This window comes from Augochlora pura, chromosome 1 (genome assembly GCF_028453695.1).
Source record: "Augochlora pura isolate Apur16 chromosome 1, APUR_v2.2.1, whole genome shotgun sequence".
Lineage (NCBI taxonomy): Eukaryota > Metazoa > Arthropoda > Insecta > Hymenoptera > Halictidae > Augochlora > Augochlora pura.
This window is the reverse complement of record NC_135772.1, coordinates 9317595-9331598: the sequence shown is the minus strand read 5'-3', so window position 1 is coordinate 9331598 and position 14004 is coordinate 9317595. Positions and strand designations below refer to the sequence as shown.

At 31.3% G+C, this 14004-nt stretch overlaps 1 protein-coding gene across 1 annotated transcript; it reads left to right on the top strand.

The window, feature by feature from the left end:
- Positions 1–3057: 3057 nt before the first annotated feature.
- LOC144471972 (uncharacterized) lies at positions 3058–14004 on the top strand. The gene is made up of 9 exons (XM_078184603.1): positions 3058–3249; positions 4638–4812; positions 5397–5514; positions 5590–5734; positions 5843–5930; positions 6069–6438; positions 6785–10992; positions 11172–11253; positions 11363–14004. Exons 1-7 carry the CDS (start codon positions 3189–3191, stop codon positions 10439–10441), a joined length of 4614 nt encoding a protein of 1537 aa, XP_078040729.1. The 5' UTR covers positions 3058–3188; the 3' UTR covers positions 10442–10992; positions 11172–11253; positions 11363–14004.

The following is a 14004-nucleotide window of genomic DNA, read 5'->3' as shown; positions in this document are numbered from 1 at the left end:
TATTCATTACTAATAACTTATTATGCAAATCTCTCCATGCTTATTTCGTGATCATTGAAGTGAGGAAAATGAGTTCTGTCAACTGGGATATTTTTACAATAACGGAAGGAGAATTGTAACATTAATATAATTAGAAACCAAAGAAATATTTCTCAAGCAACGGAATATTTTGTGACTTCACTTCGGGACAGATGCCTGAATTTATTTCGATTTCTATTTGTCGATGGACTTTGGATCTTTATGAAAAATATAAATGTTAAACTGGTCGATAGCGAGCGGCATGAACGCAGAAGAAGGCTTCTCTTTCTAACAATTTTAATAGATTGAAGATGATTGAAGATAGCATTCCGCGCATCTCAAATGTATAATCGTATTCGTAGGTTATCCATCTCGACGTATCATTGAGCATATTTGTATGCCATCCCAGTGAAATTTAACGCATTGGTTGCTTAACCCTTTGCACTATTGCGTCTTTCGGAGCTACTTTGATCACGACTGTTCCGTTCTTAATTATTTCCTTGATGTCATGAGATGATTCTTGTGTTCCGATTGTCCTCGTTTACTTTCATTCCCAGATTTCGATTACATGTAATTCAAATTTTGTATCGATTTAATAGAAATGATTGGCAGCTATATTTATCGAATCATGCACGAAACGTTGTCACGAGTTTGTCTCGTTATTATAGTCCAAGGGGTTATGTAGCTAGAAGAAGTACAGGAATTGGAAGAAGCTTTCAAAAATCTGGAATGAACCCAGACACGACTATACGAGAGTCAAGCAGCACTTTAAACAGAAGTGGTTTCTTGTAAATGAAATAGGAAATGTGGGCAATAGACAGATGTAATTCCTTCTCGCGTAGAAGGAAATCTTATACCAAGCATAATGGTACAACCTATAGCCAAGATATTTTAGACGGGCAACGTGGAAACAAGTATACGCTTGTACACACTGGCAAGCTTATAGCCGTTACTTAATTATTCACTCCTGATTGATACTCCGTCCAGAAGAAGAGTTACGGCACATCTAGTGTCATGATATGTGCACTACGCGTTTCTGACACCATTGGATAAACACATTAATTTCTGTATAATTAGTAGACTGCGTATCTTTTTACGGAATAAAAATTTTCCAAGACAATTATAAAAAAAAACAGAAATGAAATGAAATTAACAGTACTGTTGCATAGTAGTGTATGTTTTAGCTTAGTGTATTTTTGCGATAAATGCATAGAATCGGCAGTCTAGTAATCAATGAATAGACACAATGTATGTATAATACCAAAAGCATTAAATGGTTGAGTGACGAGAAATTTGAACATTTGCATGGTTTTATTTTTCAATGAACCGGTTCGTTGTAGGATATTTTTCATTTATTGCAAATGTACGTTACAGTTGTTATCATAATTCTTCAGACTCACGTTGGTTGCTACACATCCAGCTTGATGCTAACACATGCTGCATCTATAACCATGTGTAGTTCTCTTTTTAAAGGATTGATTCTAATAAGCTAAACTGAGTCAGAATTAAGAGTGAAGACATTTCTTCATTTAGATGTAAACTGTTTATTTCTCTTCCCCAAGTATTCTGATCTACAAAATTACTATTCTTAACTCTTCAGCTGGTCGACTGTTAAACGCCAACGTGGGGGGGGGGGGCGACATCGGGTCGGTTATGACCCATTCTAAATTATTTCAAAATAACACGTGTCTTGTAAGTAGCTTGTCCGATTAAATTGGAAAATACTTGGAACGGTAATCAAGGTACACGTAAGTTAGGATAGCAACGCCATTTCGTGTATCTTCATAATATTGAAAAAAAATGTATTTCAAATAAAACTCATAGTTTCGATAGTGTGAGCTATGTCCTTTTGGAAAAAAACTACTCGAATATTCCGCTGACGCAGTGGAACAATCTGTTAAAAAGTTCACATAACGTACCAGCAAAAACAATATTGAAGTCATGAATAAATAAAAAAAGCGTACATTCATGTTGGATTCTATCCATTGTAATGATTCCTTTGCGAAATAATAGAGAACAGTTATTTTGAAAAAAAAAAATGGTTATTCTGTTGTTCAACAGTTCCCGTTATCCAGACTGTCATTTTTCCCTTTTATTTCTCTACTGACTCTTGAGTATACATATTAAACCTTTGCACTCCGCTGTCCCCTCTCAGGGGACATCGTAATTCTAGTATATAACTAAACATTTAATGTTTATTAGCGATTTGCAACTATTTTTCGATGTCTACAAACTCATATAAATCGAATATTATTATATCATATATACATATACATATATGTATAACGTATACTATATAATAATATAAATGTTCATAATCGCTGGTAGGTAACATCCATGATGGCGCGGAGTGCAAAGGGTTAAAGTTGCAACGGCAGGACAAAATGACTTGATATGTGCCGACAAGTCGTTCGATGGTTAAATTAAATTACAATATTTAATATTAACTTATAGACTACCGAATTTACAAATCTCTTGCACCGATAGTTCGAAACTTGCAAATTGCCAATACAACATCAATGGGGAATTTATGATTCTGTCGCCTATTTTTAACTTAACTTTGTCGTATTTTGAACTTAAATGGGTACCGAATTATACTCGGAGTCTTATCTCGAAAAGTGCAATACGAATCATAAAATATTAGTTACAACTGGAAAAACTTAACTTATCCACGAGAGAAAAATAGTTTAATTAAGTGTTTGTCATAGTATTTTGATTTTATTGATGAAAATGACTCGTTGGAGCATATTTCACCGTAGAATAAATCTAAGGACGATTTAATACAGTTCTTTTTCTATTTCAACTTCAATAACGGTCTTAATAAATGGATTCAATTATTTCGTGTCTATCGTCGAACTTTAACAAATCGATGTATAAAAATTGATATTTGCATAAAAATACGTAGTCTAGTGATACGATATAGGCCATAGGCAACTCTCTCCCCTAACTCCTAACTTACAAGAGCTTAGTAACAGCGAGGACGCGCTCTTGCGGCGGCTGCATCAAACCCCATTGTCAATATGGCCGTTGACGAGAGATCGCAGTGTGTAGCAGTGTGTAGTGAGACGCGGTCGCGGTAGCCTGTTCGTTAGCTCTGAATATGAAGTACGTTGCACCAGGGGAAGACGCTTCTACGTAATACGTAAAAATTCATTGTGAATCCGACCAAAATGAATAGTGTTCTTGAGGAACGGAGAAATCACGTGCAGGGTGAAAATGCTCCGACGCAAGGTACGTGTCTATACCTCGTGCTTAATGGGCCCTCGTGAACGTTGGTCGGAACTGTTTACGACTATTTCGTGGTAGAACCACGCTAGCCATCGCACGCAGCTTCCTCGGCCCGCGTTCGATCGATTTCTTCTTACATTTATTGGCATTGACATTCAGATAATGCCAGTCGAACCCGTAGAAATGTAAATCAAACCTTGCAAATGATATACGATATACTTTTCACACACATTTTCTGTAAAAAAATCGACATTCTATTAGTTTATCTACGCTTCGAAAGACCGATGCTACAACCCCTGCCTAGCCGATGCCGGGTAACTTTTGATCTATCTTTAATACGTTTATGTTATCACGGCCGAAAAATGTATTGTACAACAAACTACATTTTTTTGAAATTGGGGAAAATTTTATTTTATTAATTTTTCTCCTTTAAAGATTATTCAGATAATGTGCTAAATAAAAGATTCCTATTCCTAGGAAATTAATTTTCTGTTTTTATTCAACCATTTTATGTTTATGTCATTTGAGATCAGGCCATTCTTAATATAATTAAGTACAATCGCAGCAAAGGAAATTTTTTTGAAATACGTATTACGAAAATTTTAACCTAGGTCATTGCAGACCCGGCGTCGGTCTCCCGCGTTACTGTTCGATGATTGACCATTTAAGGGTTAATTTATATCGCATAAATTCCTACAATCTACATGAATTAATTTTATTAATCGCTATGCTTTTTTCTTTCTATTTTTAGTATTGTAAATTGTTTAGAAGTGTTTGTAAATTAACAGCTTTGGGATGGCTTAATGTAATTACGTGTACAACGCATAAAAACTTTAGAAATTCAAGATTTCAATAGTATTTAATTTCAACTTGAATTATTGCTTCGTATAAAACGATAATGATATTGTACGAAGTAAAATTTATTTATTTCACTAGATGTGCAAATCAAAATCTAACACATGGAAATAAGAAATACGTTCGATCAAGAATATTTATAGTAATAATTATGATAAACTAATTTTTAGCGACAAGTAATACTTATTGGTTAATATGTCTTCCATCATCATCCAATACTTATCGATTTTTATTGATGAACATTCCACAAATTGAAATACTTTTCATAAGTCGTTTTTTCATTCTTCTTGTTTATATTTTATTACTAACTGTTTCATTACTACAATTCCAAAACACTGTGTTATAATAATTAAGCTGAAGAATATATATTATATTACAAATTATCTCAGTTATAAAAAATTGAAACTGTAGGAGAACCTACATGTCATCGTCATTTTCAAGATAGAAAAATTGATTATTGTTACATTTCACAATAATGAATTGTTTGCTTTTTATCCAAAACATACTCTTCAATAAACACGTTTTTCATTGTACAGATGCTAAAGAGGAAATGAATTATATTGACGGGAGGCTCAAATTAAACAATGACGAATCAAAGTCATTGGTTGCTGATTTATTTCCTTGGATATTAGAATTTAGAAGGATGTGCAGATGTATACATACAGAGAATAATATGGCATCATTAACAGAACTTATGCAATTTTATGCAAGGTAATATTTTTGGTATAAAATATTTAGATCATTGAAATTTTAGTTTACCAGTAACACTTTTCTTGGGAACTGGTATAAAAGAAATAAGGCGAGACACACATCTTAATTGTATTCTATTGTCATATAGTTTACATGTTTCTAGAAGTAACAGAAAATATAAATACATCAGCTACGATTATTTTGAATCTATTTTTACAAATAATATCACTGAATTTTTTAAATAGTAGAAGTTAGTTTTACAAAATCTGAACATGTATATTATCTTTAAAATTTAAATATTTGATATTATATAACTACACAATAATAATTATACACAAGCTCATTACATATAGAGTATAAAATACCTTAGTAGTATTTTTTAAGTAGTTTTTTTACTTTCCTTCACAATGCGTACACACACATATGATATTAATAATATCAAATGATCGAGGTATTTTAAACTGAATATTAAAGTATAAATTTATTGTATAATAGAAAATATTATAATAATATAAACAAAGTTTAAAACACGGGGTATATATTGTAATTTTTTACACATTAAAAAACAATTTATGTAATTACTTTAATAGAAAATTTTTTTTCAGAAATGTAAGTATTAGTGTAAATGAATGTTATACAAGGCCTTTAAGAGCTGCAAAATTGAAGGATTCTATTAGTGAGACATTACTGTTATTTGTGTATATATATCGCGAGGTTTCTGAGGTAAGCAACATATGTTTTTAAATTTAAGAATTTCTTTTTTCACATCCATATATTAATGGAATTTTTATTTTCTAGGATTGTAATAGATCTATTTATTTAAATAATATGTCAGATTTGTTAGCATTGTACATAGATATGGAACTAAAAGCGTCAAAAAAAAGTAAAGAGGAGCATGAAAAAATATCCGCAAGGCTCACTTCTTGTCTTTATGTTTATTTAGGTATGATTAACTATATAAAATTGTACTATTATTAATTATCTGTATGTAAGACATTGCATATCTACTAAAAATCTAATATTGTTTTGATAAAAAATATGTTTGTTTCAGAACATTCTACACAACACTTATTAGACACATTAATAAAAATACAGTTTATGTGTCGTAATTACCAGCATATTTTAGATCCAATAATAATGTAAGTAATAAGATATGTATTTGACTAAATAGTGCATTATATTTTGTTAATTCTGTTTACCTAATATTAACATACTCTGTAATAAAACATTTTTCAAGATACTATATTAATCTTATTATGTATTGTTTCTTCTTATAGGAAAATTATGAAAAATATTCCTGCACACCCTGAATCAAGCACTATGTATCTTCGTTACTTTCTTGTCTATCGATTATGGAGGAAAATAAATGACGATGTAACTGTGAGAAATCGGATAACTGCTGCTGCGATTGCATCTCTGGGGCCAGTACCATCAACATTCTCACCGTGTACATTAGAAGATGTATTGCCAAAAGTGCCAAAGAGTCAACTAAATTCTACAAAAACTCTGTTACACCATAAATTCGACATTAAAAAACATTGTGAACTCTTTGTACAACATTGCAAAGAGAATGAAGGAAGTGTATGCCAAAAGAAAGACAAACTTGCGACTCCCATTGATTCGTCCAATAGAATTAATTCACAAACGGTATTTATTTTTTTTTATACTTCCATTCTTTTGCAGCATGTTATTGACTCAATAATATCAATACTTATTATTACTTCTGGGCTGTTAAAAGTGCTGTTCAAGCAAAATTTGTATTTTAAGATAATTATATTAATTATCTCAAAATACTGTCTTCGACTAAATAATACAAATGATAATAAATTCTACTTTTAATTAGATAACAAATCTTTATGTTAATCCATGTTTTTATAAAATAATTATCACATGCAAAAATTATCAGATTACAAATATTAATCATATTTGTATTATTTATATGAAAGTAACATCATTTTGTGAAAAGAGAATTAATCGATTTGTTTATCCTCAGCCAGAAGATAATGCTTGTAAAAATACAGAGTATATAGAAAGTAACGTAAATTCAATTATATCAGATAAAAATAAGCATAATGAGTCTATTTCTTTGCTAAAAACTTTTAAATCTATAAAATTGGAAGAACAAAGTAGTTTTAAATGTTTAGGAACTTTTTCGAATAATATTTCTACAAAGCTTGCTATCCCTAAAACGATTAAACCGAATAAACATCGTTCGCGAAGGAATTGTAAAAAATCCAATGAAATTGTAATTATCGATTTGACTAGTGATATAGTATTTGAGAAATGCATAAAGAGAAGAAAATCTAGAAAATTACCGTGGTTGGAAGAAGCCAAGAAAAGGATTGACTTGAAGATAGCAACAAAATCATCTCAGAAAACAAAAAACCAGAAAAAGAAGAAGGAGCAGACGACTACCGACTGTACATATTCATCAAGCTATTCAAGAAAAATCAGTCATCAGTTGGAAGATACACAATTAATACAGGCAGAAGAAGACATCAGTTCAAGATCTAATCTTAGTGCGTGTTGGATGCTAAAAACTAAAAATACCGAGAGTAAAATGGAAGTCGATAACGAATTTGTAAATCATACAGAAAATGTGAAGAATTCGAAGGAAGTAAGCTTAAACCAAAATTTTCTCTCAACGGAACCAGCGTCAAATTCCATTAATAATGACAATTTTTCGAATAATTGCATAAGTGAGAGGAAAAATGATAGGAGTAACAAACAAACTGTGATCAAGCGACTGGTAGAAACAGATGTTTTCTCAGAGCCTGATACACGCGAAAGAGCTGAAAGTTTCAAAACAGTCTGTGATTTAGGAACAGAATGCCCAAATGTAAATAATACTACAATATGTACTCAGTATGATCCCAAAGATAACGCTATTAATTCTAATTGTTTTAATCTTAATCTAAGTAACGATAGAGTAACTGAAAGGGTAATATCGTCAATAACAATAGCGGATTCTGTCTTGGAGAATAAAACGTTAAATAAAGAAACTTGTGCATCTAACTATTCTGATAATATGATTAATTCTAAAGAACATAATGAAGAATTGGTTATATCTGAAGAAACTGATAAACACAATACAATTTGTACTGAACTGACACAAGATGTTGGTAAGATCTTTGTCGTTACAGATGCTTTACAATATAAAGAAAATCAAGAATTGTTACCAACACCCATACAAAGTTCTGGTGTACGAGATAAATTTGAATTGGGAGTTGAAGTAAAGTCACCAAAATGTACAAATGAGATGGGCAATAGAGGAAAGGATGAATTTTCTGAATTAACAGAATTAGAAATTTGTGATTATGATGAAACGAGATGTATAAGAGAAAATAAGGGAAATGTCATTAATATCAGAGAATCTATTTTCGGATCTTATTCTACGGATAAGAAAGATATTTCTAATAAAGTTAACATAACGTACCCGAATGAAAACTTTAGCAAGTCCATAGAGAGTGTAACAAATGACAAGTGCAATCTTAATCTTGACAAGACAGACGTGTCTTGTGAATCCCAGTTATCATTGGACTTAACACATGCAAAGGAGTCTGACATGCTACATAAAGGATTAGAAGATAAACAAGAAAGCAGTAATGTCCAAAGTGAATATGTTGTTCAAGACTCTGACCTGCAAGACAATATTGATGGTCTCTCGTTATTGGCTAGTGTTTCACAACATATACCGCATTTGAAACCAGAGTCTGAAGTGAAGTGTGACCAAATCAAAGTGAAGGATTATGCTTCCTTGAGGTACACTTGTTGTAGTCAGACCACTGACGATGAAGCTGATAATGATTCATCAAATATTGTTTCTCAATTACTTGAAAATCCATCTGCAGAAATCATTAACAGAATTGTGGGTATTTATCCCGAAGATTCATTAAATAAGGTAGCTTTTCATGTTGAAGTAACTTCAAATGACTCTGAAACTGAAAATGCAAATAAAGGATTGTATAATAGTTTAACATCTACAGAAAGCAACGTCCAAGCTACAAAGGAGGACACTAATGTTATATTGAATGGAGAAACTGTAGTGCTGTTGCAGAAATCTCCAAACAGCAATTTGTACATAATAAACAAAGCTGTAGAGAATTCGAAAGATCATAACGATGAGGAAATGAACAGACTGAAGGAGAAGAGTTGGGTGACACCTACAGAAGAAGGCGGTTCATTTGAGACAGCTACTTCTGTGGATCATATGTCGTATAATTTAGAATTAACCTCATGTAATAAAGTATTACAATACCAGGAGAGCAAGTGTTCAGTGGGACGAGGAATCAAAATGGAACTAAAAGAAAGCACTTTCTCAGACAGCAAATTATACACTAAGAAAATACCTGCAGATCTGATTTCTGTTAGTTCATCAATGTTTCAAGACATAGCAAGCACACCAATAGATAAATTAAAATCTTCAAAATCAAGTCTGCCATTTAGACAAAGTATTAAACAGGAGTTGAACAACATCTCTCATCATTGTGCTATTTCAGGGTGTAACAGTGTTCATTCGCATACTCACGAAGTGGATGGTCCTCAGTTACATATCCCTGTAACTCTTCCAACTACTTTACCAACTATCTATGGCAATTGTGCTGGTAGTGCTGACTTGTGTATGTCGTACCATAAACATTGCAACTCAGTGTCATGTGGTCTGCAGATCAACGCCAATAGTTCTCTTCATTCGCACACGAAGTCGGGCAGTCCATGTGGACGATCGAGATGCTCGTGTCTGAACTGTACTTACGATATTGTTGCACGTTATAGACAATGCATCCATCCTACTACAGACACACACGTATCTTGCATTGAAAGTAGCCCTTATTTTTTGCCGACCCACCCGCCGGTTTCAAACCCCGCCGTCCAGGAACACGACAGAGCGAAAAGCGAAGCAGTTATGAATAAATTGTACGATGATCAATTGTTCTGTAAACTAGAGAAGAGCCTTTCACAGAGTAACCAGTTGGAAAAATTGGAGGTACCGCGTGATCCAGAAAAAGTGTTCAAGAAGGATGCTGATAATATGTTACCTTTGAAGAAAAGATTGAAAGCGCACGCCATGGCGTATACGGAGGTGCCTATCAAAGCGGAGAAGGTGGATAATTATCCAGCTATACCGATGATGTCGATTGCTGCTTTGGAAGCACTGGATAACACACAAAAACGATCTGTTCAAATCATTAAATCCGAGTATGAATTATCGCCTGGAGAGAAAGAACCTCACGATGGATATTGCAATTCGAATCTAGTGCGGAGGGACTACTACAAGGACATACATGTGTCTAGTACGCATCAAAGTCTTGCAAAGGAAAGCATGAGAAAGCTGGGTCGTCAATTCCGATCAACCAATGATCAGTCTAATGCAGTGTATCAAGATTCTTGCCTTCAGAGATCATTCAAAACACCGGCACAGCGGAAAGAAATTAATATGCTGAGTAGTATGCCATTGAAAAGATTAAATTCAGAGTCGATAGGACGGGAAGAAGAAACATTTAAAAAAGTTAAGAAAACACAGTCGCCACTACGGCAAACAAGAAGCTCAAAAAGAAACGTTCCTAAAGTAAATTATTCTTACACCGATGTTGATCCAGAATGGAATCCGTCCGGTGAATCGAAACGCAAGCGTAAGAAGACTAGTCGATGATTGATACCGCTTCATTGTAAGAATTCATTGTCATAGGGACACCTCATTGTTTTAAACATAAACAAGGAATTATACATTAATCAGTGAAACTGTCACTAATTGTACAAATTGTAAATAACGTATCAATGGGGATAAATCATGATTTAAAAAATTTCGGATACTGATAATTTGTGCCCAACGTAACAAGATCACATCTGTGAAGATTTTCTGAAGAATTTCAAAATTCCCACATGGAAGATATTATTAGACATATTTTATTAGTTTTAGACAGCTCAATGTGAGAAGGGATAGACAATTCTTCATAGAGTACACTATATAGAACTATACAGTATTACAAAAGATTTTGTATTATTTCTATTAATATTTAATGTCAACATAGATGCAGCTAATTTTATTTAATCTAATTAGTTTATAATTATTTGAAAGAAAATTGTATGAGTTTTTTTTCTTATATATCATTGCATAGAAAATACTTTTGTATATACCTATGTACATAAAATGTAACAATAATTACACACTGAAGCTATTACTGTGTTGCTCTTATACTGAAGGTAAGACGATTTATTTTTAAAATACAGGAATGAAAGGTTTAACTTATGTTGATTAGTTGAAATGGGGCTTCTATTTAACATAAAAATTGTGTATCGGTGCATCAGTTACATGAATATTCATTTCTGTAGTAATTTGAATCAATAATTTTTAAATTGAAACAATATTCTGGTTTTTACAGTTTACAGGAGAAAAATTATACAAATTCAGAGAAATAAGAAGCCCAGGTTGAAAATAAAATTTAATCTACAAACGCAAGATATGTAAGTAAAAGTCAAAAGTGTGATAAAAGAATTGCACGTACGTTTATATAATTTTTGAAGATTATGTAAGTTTAGATCGAATTTCTATTCACAGCATTTTATATTACAGATTAATTATTTCCTCAAGTTAAATGCCTCAAGAGAACGTTTAACTCTGGAGAATGTCATGTCAATAAATTTGCCAAATCACATAGGAGTAACTAAATCGTTATGCAACAGCAGAAGTAACAGGAAACACCAAGTACATTTCAATTTTATAAGATTCTCTTTACATATAGAAGTACGAGTTGTTATAAATACAATACCTATAGATATCAAAAGGCAGGTAATATAACTAGTCATTGGTTTTTACTTTAAACGGAGACTTTTACTTTATCAGGAGAAAGGAACGTAGCCGAATATTATATGGCGATGAACTTCAAATTAAAAGTTGAAAAAACATTATGTAGAATTAAAAGTATCTACTTTAGAATTTGTATAGATATCAAAAAGATAGAGCTTCGTCCCAAGAAAAGTCATTTGATACGACACCCGAATTTATAGCGCCTTTGCATAATTTATGCTTCAAAAGTTAGACATATATTTTTAAAAATTATTCACTTGTTTTCCAAAAATGGAAATGGAGTATGCCTCACTGTACAAATTCTAAGCAAAAAGAGAATAGATGTAACCTTTTTAAAATCTTTGTGAACTAATCATAAACTAAAAATTAGAGCTACTGCTCAAAGAAATCAGTGACTTTATTTTCATTCATTGCAATCATTCTTGTAAGTAGCAAATAATATTGAATTCAATCATATTCACCGTGAAGTAGTGTCCTCACTTAAATATATCATTTCATGGTTTAGTCATTACGAAATGTAGAACAGTTTATGTATTTTTAGTGCCATATTCCTGTATATGATATTTCGTCTGTGATTATTAAATAACCTATACTTGAACATATTCAACATCAATTATATATAACTATATTTTATTGTGCAAAAATAAACTGTATCTAGTTAACTACTTCATGGTAAACAGAAATACATATTGTTTTCATATAAATGTGTTAAAAAAAAAAGTTAGAAACAAATTAGACTGCTTCATGATACCATATTATTTCCGTACAAATAATTTATTTGTTTTAATCATAAATTCTTGTGGTAGTTATACATGTGACGCTTGATTGAAAAAGACTTTATTAAAGGTATTATTTATTGATTTCCTTATAAGTAAGCTTCATAGTTTTAAGTTCAACATAAATGAATTTGTAATTTAATGTAGTCGATGATCAAAAAACTTGCCAAATATCTCCATGTGTTTTCATGGAACAGCTAGTGGACAAAATTATATTGTACATTATTAAGAAAAGTCTGATATTTGAAATTTTTAATTCAATGTAATAATATTGCATCCATTATCCTGTTTATTCGTGTTCATGAAGAAAACTCGAGTACTGTGTATGTGTAGAACGTTTCTGACATAATGACGAATAAACTTGTATTTACCTATGTTTGTAAAGTACATGTATCTTTTGATGCACAAATTGGATTTATTGAAAAATATGGTATTACATATAAATGTTTATCTCGGATTTACGTCCCAGCATAAATACTTTACGTTTACGATAGAGTTAGACGTAGTAATTTCTAACAGGGTAATTACTCCAATATTTTTTTATACTTTAATACTTTTGTTGTTTAAATACTTGAAGCCATAACTACACGAAACTTTTATTTTATTTATGTTAATATTTGACTGTATTATTCAATATATTATGTAAAACGTATTTTTAATACACTTATTTTACATATTCATTGAAATAATCTTGTATCATTTCCTATTAATTAGTTTGTTCCCTTTAATACTACTCCCAATCTCTTTATATACTATAATTTAGTAATATTTAATACTATTTAAACTATCAAAAATATAAAAAATATGCATATAATTCTATTTTTTGTGTATACGTCGAAAATATTTGTATGTAGACTTGTATAAAACAAAATAGATATACGATTAGTAAAATAATTTTAGATTTGATTATATATATATACATATATACAAGATATCTTATTTTAATCTCTCACAACAAATATCTCGGAAAGTGCGAATGATTTGAAATAATGTTTCAGTCTGAATTTGTATGGTTTCGAGAGGGACAAATTATGCTGTTATTTATGTCCTTTTTGTAACTTTAGAAATACTTACATAGGTCAACTTTGAATTTTTAAATTAGAACCTGCAGTTTTTATTACATATTGTCATAGCAGACATCAAGACGTGTATCTCGTGCAATTTCACCGCGATGTACATCAGTTAATATCGACGGTATGTGTTAACTTACGAAATTTATATCTTGAAAAGGAGGTACGCAAAAGTAACATTAGTGTTCTAATTTAAAAATTCGATGCTTATCTTCGTAGTTTTTTGCCAATGTTATCAGAAGATTAAACTTGCTTTTTTAAATCAAACCATAACTTCTGTCTGAAAGAGGTTTTTCTGTTATTCGTACTTTAGGAGATGTTCACTCTTTAAATTAAAATGTGTCATCCTGTATGTATGTATGTACATGTATATATAACATTTTGTATATAATAATTGTAAATACATTTACGTTTGTGTGCATTTCATTAAATGAATAATAATTTATAAGCAGGATATTAAGACTATAATAAAATATTAATTTCTGAGAATACAGATGTATACAATACTTAATATACTAGACTGGAGGAAAGCAAAAAATTACAACAGTCGTAATTTTGTAAA

Bases quoted from the DNA above. Each gene is read 5' to 3' on its own strand.
- LOC144471972 (XM_078184603.1), top strand. From the start codon at position 3,189: ATGAATAGTGTTCTTGAGGAACGGAGAAATCACGTGCAGGGTGAAAAT. The intron at 4,813-5,396 runs GTAATATTTTTG...ATTTTTTTTCAG, and splicing joins CTTATGCAATTTTATGCAAG to AAATGTAAGTATTAGTGTAA. The intron at 5,735-5,842 runs GTATGATTAACT...TGTTTGTTTCAG, and splicing joins TTGTCTTTATGTTTATTTAG to AACATTCTACACAACACTTA.